The sequence below is a fragment of the Silene latifolia genome, chromosome 10 (assembly GCF_048544455.1).
Source record: "Silene latifolia isolate original U9 population chromosome 10, ASM4854445v1, whole genome shotgun sequence".
NCBI classification, from domain to species: Eukaryota; Viridiplantae; Streptophyta; class Magnoliopsida; order Caryophyllales; family Caryophyllaceae; genus Silene; species Silene latifolia.
In genome coordinates this window covers 61,455,663-61,462,603 of record NC_133535.1, presented here as the reverse complement: position 1 = coordinate 61,462,603, position 6,941 = coordinate 61,455,663, and the positions used below count along the sequence as shown (strand labels likewise).

Here is a 6,941-nt window from a genome sequence, read left to right as displayed (position 1 = left end):
ACTGTCTTGAAGTAATACCTGGTCAAAATAGTCCACAATAGGCAGAAAACGCACGCAAAAATTGCAAGAGCACTTGGTGACAGAACCTAAACTAAAAAGCAATAAAAGTACACACACACACGAATTAATGAGTTTATTACAAAAAGTATACAATCCGGGTTACCTCCCGGTCAGCGCTGGTTTTTAAGGTCCCGCTCGACCCTTGTTACCTCAATTTGTTGGCTAAGAAATGGGGTTGAAGTACAGCAACTCGACCACTCCAACAAAGTCATTAGCATCGTAGTAATGCTTCACTTGGTGACCATTTACCTTAAATTTCTCTCCTGTGGAGTTCTCTAGCTCAACTTACCCGAATTTAAAAACAGATGTTACCATATAAAGGTCGCTCCACCTGGACTTTATCTTACCAGGGAATAGACGGAGATGGGCATTGAACAGTAACACCTTCTCCCCAACTTGGAACTCGCGCGGTATGATCCTCTTGTCATGTCATCTCTTGATATTCTCCTTATAGATGCGAGCACTGTCATAGGCATTCAGCCTAAATTCCTCCCGTTCATCTAACTGCCATAAACATTTCTCACCACACAGTTTAGAATCAAAATTGATCTCAAAAATTGTCCACCATGCCTTATGTTCTAGCTCTACAGGCAAATGACAAGACTTACCATAAACTAAATGATACGGAGATGCACCAATTGGTGTCTTAAATGCAGTTCTATACGCCCATAAAGTATCATCTAGTTTCATACTCCAGTCTTTTCGTGATTTTGAAACAACTTTACCTAAGATTTCTTTAAGTTCTGGATTGGAAACTTCTACATGACCACTAGTTTGAGGGTGGTACCCCAAACCTCTACGATGTTCCACACCATATTTGGACAGAAGAGCAGTAAGTTCTTTTTCTTTAAATAACATACCTCCATCGTTGGTGACAACTCGAGGGACACCTAAGCGAGGGAAAATTACCCTTTTTGAAAAGCTGGATTACAGTATTTGCATCACAATGAATCGAAGCAACGACCTCTACCCATTTGGACATGTAGTCAATAGCTACCAGAATATACTTGTTGTCTTTGCTAGACGGGAATGGTCCATGGTAGTCGATGTCCCAGACATCGAAAACTCCAACCTCTAAAATACCAACCTGAGGCATCTCGTGTCTCCTTGAAATATTTCCCGTCCGCTGACACGCATCACAAGCTACAGCAAAATCTTTAGCATCTTTAAATATGGATATCCAATAAAAACCAGACTGAAGTACCTTAGCCACGATCCTAGAGGGACCGTGGTGACCACCGTAGGAGGAAGAATGGCATGCTTCTAGGATATATTTAGTCTCCTACTGCAGTATACACCATCTGTAAAGACCATGAGCACATTCCTTAAACAGATAAGTATCATCCCTGAAGTATTGCTTCACGTCATGAAGGAACCGCTTCCTCTACTGATATGACAAGTTAGGAGGTAAAAAATCACCTACAATAAAAGTAGCATAATCAGCATACGAAGGAGTTTCATCATTAGAAATAGCCAACAAAATATCATCAGGAAAAGAGTCATCAATAGGTAAAGAATACCCCCCTTCTTGCAATGGTAGGCGTGATAAATGATCAACTACCACATTCTTAGCGCCTTTCTTGTCTTTAATCTCCAAATCAAACTCCTGAAGAAGGAGTATCCATCGCAATAGTCTTGCCTTGGCTTCTTTCTTAGCAAATAGGTATCTCAGTGCTGCATGGTAAAAAAATACAGTAACTTTTGAACCTAATAAATAAGACCTGAATTTCTCCAACGCATATACCACAGCTAACAGCTCCTTCTTTGTTGTCCAATATTTCACCTGGACCTCATCCAAAGTTCAGCTTGCATAGTAAATAGCACTCAGGGCATTGTCTTTCCGATAGCCCAGCACCGCATCAACTGCGTAATCACTAGCATCGCACATAATCTCAAAAGCCAGCTCCCAGTTTGGAGGCTGAATGATCGGTGATGTGATCAAGGCCTGCTTCAACCTATTTAAAGCGGTGAGACATTCATCAGTAAAATTAAATGGAGCACCCTTAAGTAGCAATTATGTAAGTGGTTTAGCAATTTTAGAAAAATCCTTAATGAACTGGCGGTAAAAGCCAGCATGACCAAGGAAACTTCTAACTCCCTTAACATTAACGGGAGGAGGTAATTGCTCAATCACTTGCACCTTTGCTTTATCAACCTGAATACCCTTATCACACACTAAGTGCCCAAGGACGATGCCCTCATTGACCATAAAATGGCACTTCTCCCAATTTAGCACTAACTTAACTTCAATACATCGCTGCAAAACTTTCTCAAGGTTAGACAGCCAATCATCAAAATCATTACCATATACGCTGAAATCGTCCATAAATACCTCCATAATAGACTCTATATACTCAAAACATATCCTCATCATACACCTCTAAAAGGTAGATAGGGCATTACAAAATCCAAATGGCATTCTGCGATAAGCAAAAACACCATGCGGGCAAGTAAAAGTAGTCTTTTCCTGATCGTCAGGATGGATTGGGATCTTAAAGAAACCTGAATATCCATCTAAATAACAGAAAAATTTATGTGAGGCTAATCTTTCTACAGTATGATCAATAAAAGGAAGGGGGAAGTGATCCTTCTTGGTGGCGGCATTTAATTGTCTGTAGTCAATGCACATCCGCCAACCTGTTACTACTCTAGTTGGTATTAATTCATTTTTCGCATTTTTCACCACCGTAGTCCCTCTTTGCTTAGGGACTACCTGAACTGGAGTTGCCCACTTGGAATTGCTAACGGTGTAAATAATACCTTCATCAAGTAGTTTCATCACCTCTGCCATAACAACATCCTGCATCATCGGATTCAACTTTCGGTAACCCTGCTGGCAAGGTTTATATCCTTCCTCTAGCTCAATTTTGTGCATACAAATATCAGGACTGATGCCCTTAAGGTCATCTAAGTTGTATCCTAGAGCCTTCCTGTTTTTCTTAAGAACGGCCAACAAAGTAGAAAGTTGGTTATCATCAAGTTTAGCATTAACAATAACAGGATATTGCTCAGAATCATCTAAGAACACATATTTAAGATGAGAAGAAAGAGGTTTACGCTTTGGTATCTTTACCTTAATAGTATAAGAAGTTTCCATAATGGCGTTTACCGTCCCACCTTTCTCAATCGTGAACTCCTTACCTTTTAGAGCAGCTTTCATCGTCCTGTAGTCGACCTGTTGATCCTCTGCAAAATCATCAAGCGCTATCAAAGCTTTTAACGGGTAAGGGATCCCGTTCAATAATCAAACATAGATTCATCTACAATGTCTAAAGCTTAACATGTATCCTCTATCATAGGCGTAGCCAGCGTGCTAGCCAAATTAAAAGAAACCTTATCATCCCCTACCTCGAGAGTCAAACGTCCCTGTTTGACATCAATAATAGCCCCTGCAGTATGCAAAAATGGCCTACCCAAGATTAGGGCATTAGCAATAAGGGGTTTATATAGAGGTTTGTCCACTATTTTAGAGGCTTGTGGACAAACCTCTCTATTGTTGGACAAAGTTAAGAAGCTTCATCCATGGGAATGGTTACAATATTGTATGCAGGTTTGTTGATATTAAATGGGTCCTTATGTGTAATAGTTTATTGTTATGTATCTATTTTCTTTGTTTGTGGGCCCATAATATGAACCCTTACATTTTTGGTCTATTGTTATGAAGATATTTATTGTTAGAAAGGTTTGTATGGTGGATGATTTGGCATGAGATAAACCTCAAAAGAGGTTTGTCTATTGCTAATGCCCTTATAGGAATCTGAGTATCTTCATCCATATATAACACAATAAAATCAACAGGTATAAAGAATTTACATATCTTAACAGGGACATCCTCTAATACACCTAGAGGTCGCTTAACTGTTCGGTCAGCCATTTGTAGGGTGACGTTGGTAACTTTAAGATGCCCCATGTTCAGTTTTTCGCCAACCGAATAGGGCATGACACTGACACTGGCACCCAAATCACATAAAGCTTTATCTATTACATGAGCACCTATTGTACAGGGAATTGAAAAATTTCCCAGGATCCTTCAATTTCGGTGGAGACTTGCTTTGTAGAAGTGCACTACACTCTTCTGTAAAAGCAATGGTCTCCACTTCGTTAAAGCTCCTCTTACGGGTCAAAATATCCTTCATAAATTTAGCATAAGAGGGTACCTGGGTAATTAGCTCGGTAAAAGGTACAGTTATCTGAAGATTTTAACGACCTCCAAGAATTTACCGAATTGCTACTCGACTTTTGTGTTCCTTAGGCACCCCGGAAAAGGAACCTTGATAACAATTGGCAGGTCAGCAGCTTTACTTTTCCATTTATCATAAATAGACGCCTTAATAGTATCAGGAGACGTCCCATCAGTAACTGGTAACGGATCAGCAACTTCGTCTGGTAAAAAAGTTGATCGACCATCTAAACCAGTCGATCAACTAACAGGAGTATTCGATCCACCATTATGCCCAGTCGATCGACTTTTTTCAGTCTCGTCATTGTTCTGTTATGCGGTTTTAGTCGATCGACCACCAATTTCTGTCGATCGACTTTTTCCAGACGTTACAGCAGCTTCGTCAGCTACTTTTCCTTCCGCGTCCACATCTAACTCCTCAATTATGACCTCTTCAACATTCTTAGGCATCACGGGTCCATCATAAGTAAGACCGCTTCGAAGATGAATCACATTAGCCATGTTATGTGGCATCTCAGGTTGAGACGGCAACGTACCTGGTTGTCTACTTGAAGTGGATAATTGGGCAATTTGATTGTCCAACATCTTGTTATGTGCCATTAGTTGAGTGATAAGGGCCTCTTGCTTCTGTAAGGCTACCATCTGCTGTAGTAGCATGGCCTTAATGTCGGGCAGGTCATTGTTTTGATGTTGTTGACCTCCTTGATTGTTCCTTTGATAACCACCTTGTGGTTGATTTCCATGATTCTGAGGGATAGTGTATGTCGGGCTCGGACCTTGTGGTAGTGGTGGAGTTGGGTTTAGAACATTTTGTGTAACACCCGCGGATTTCCCATTTTAATATTTAAAATTTATTAGACTGTTTAATAACTTTATTAAATATTTTTGAATTATTCAGTTTAATTAATTTTATGTCAAATACGATTCTTATAAAAGTAATATATAAAAGCTCGTTTATATAAAAATACATATTATTATTAAATTATATTTTTTTAAGACATAATTTATATAAGAATATATGTATACGTATTTTTGGTCGGGCAATAATAGTGACAGTAATAATGTTAGTTTCCGTCTCAAGTTGAAATAAACTCGAGATGTTTTTCCGTCTAGCAATAGACCGTCACATTTTCATATGTAAGGTTATTCTTAATCTCGACCAATCAAAATTCAACAACACTCATACACCTACTCACTCACACCCCACGTCTATATATTATTATTATATATTATCATCATCATTATTATTATTATTATTATTATTATTATTATTATTATTATTATTATTATTATATATTATAATTAACATTATTATTGTTGTTTTGTTTCTACGCGTCCCCACCCTCTCCTCATTTCTTCCTTCTTCTTCCTGCAAACCAAAGCAAGCAGCAGCAACAATAGAACCCGTACACCATTTCCGTCCCATTCAAACTACGATCCCGCCTTCGTCTCTCAACCAAACTCCATTATTTTTGCACCATTAGCTTCCTCGTCCCTTCCTCGTTCTTTTAAGGTAAGAAAGCTCCTATTTTGTTGAAATTTCGAAATGGGAATCTTTTTACAAACCCGGGTTTGCGACCCATGTTACTCGTTTTTCCTCCTTTTTAGTTGAAGACTGAAGATAGGCTCGTGTTATGTACGTTTTTACTCGGGAATTCGAAGAGTTAAGGTAACGGTGATAGGTTACTCGACAATGTGTCGATCTTTCTTGTTTTACTCGGTTTTCACTCATTTTCATCGTAAATTCTAAACCTTTTTCTGTCTTTCTCATGTTATTGGTTGAATGTGTGAATTTTGTAAGCATTTTTACATGTTTATTGGGCAGTTTTCATAGCCTCTTCCTCTTAAATAAATTCGGTTGTACGGTTGTTCGAGTGTGTGCTGTGCTTTGTCTCACGGATGAATTGGCTGCATATTCTGTCCCTTTTCTGAGTTTTAGTGTGGTGAAATTTGTGGGGTTTATCCATAATTTTAGCCGTGCTTAATTTCCGCCTCAATGTACTCATAAATTGGACTACTGGATGTCTTTTTTAGCCGGCATGTTGCTCTGTTTTGGGACAGTTCCGTGGAAGCCTTCTGTGTCGTTATTGGACTGTTTCAAGATGGACGATGTACTGTCCTTGACTCCTTTTCATGGCTGATCCTTGGGTTGTCGTGAGGGGTCCCCTTTTTGTCATGAAGCCTATTGTGTTTCCTCATTATTTCCACTTTCGTAGCTTAATCATATATACCTTTGTGCAACCTATAGTCTTGTCCGAGTGTCTTAATTGATTAAGTTATGTGAAGACGGGTGATTAGGAGTTGGTAAGCTGTAAATTCTCGTCCCCAAAAGAAGGGTGGAATGGCTTGTTTTTCGTAGTTCTTAGCCGTGTACTAGTTGTGTTTCAGTTCCGTCGTGGATAAGTTGAAGGACTCTTGTTGAATGACCAGATATGGTCCTTATTTGGCATGGTTTATAAGGGCTATTTTGGGTCACGACGGCGGCTTGCCAGTGACTGGTTTGACGGTCTGGCCACAGCTTGGCTGGGCTCGGGTTGACCCGGGGCAGTGTGGCTAGGAGCCGAGTGTGTGTTGGGTTGGTCACGGGTGGAATAGGGTAGTACACCCATGGTTCCTTCTTCCTTTTCTTTGTTGTTTCTCTTAGATTGGTCTTGTAATGGGTTTATTTATATGTTATGTTTGGGCCAACCTTTGTAATTGA

At 39.5% G+C, this 6,941-nt stretch overlaps 1 protein-coding gene across 1 annotated transcript; it reads right to left on the bottom strand.

Moving 5' to 3' along the window:
* Positions 1-489: 489 nt before the first annotated feature.
* Positions 490-4,882, bottom strand: LOC141607649 (uncharacterized). Its single transcript, XM_074427002.1, has 10 exons — positions 4,597-4,882; positions 4,331-4,443; positions 4,054-4,217; positions 3,874-4,010; positions 2,774-3,273; positions 2,195-2,440; positions 1,916-2,062; positions 1,484-1,843; positions 1,068-1,342; positions 490-982 (listed from the first exon to the last, which is right to left on the bottom strand). Exons 1-10 carry the CDS (start codon positions 4,880-4,882, stop codon positions 490-492), a joined length of 2,721 nt encoding a protein of 906 aa, XP_074283103.1.
* Between the last annotated feature and the right edge of the window lie 2,059 nt (positions 4,883-6,941).

What these genes read in the sequence shown, in the direction of transcription:
- LOC141607649 (XM_074427002.1), bottom strand. Translation starts at nt 4,882, where the DNA reads ATGGTAGCCTTACAGAAGCAAGAGGCCCTTATCACTCAACTAATGGCA. An exon ending in GGATGTCCCTGTTAAGATAT is followed by an intron (nt 3,274 to 3,873) that starts GTAAATTCTTTA and finishes ACCCGTTAAAAG; the next exon opens with CTTTGATAGCGCTTGATGAT. An exon ending in AGTGGGCAACTCCAGTTCAG is followed by an intron (nt 2,441 to 2,773) that starts GTAGTCCCTAAG and finishes TCTACCTTTTAG; the next exon opens with AGGTGTATGATGAGGATATG.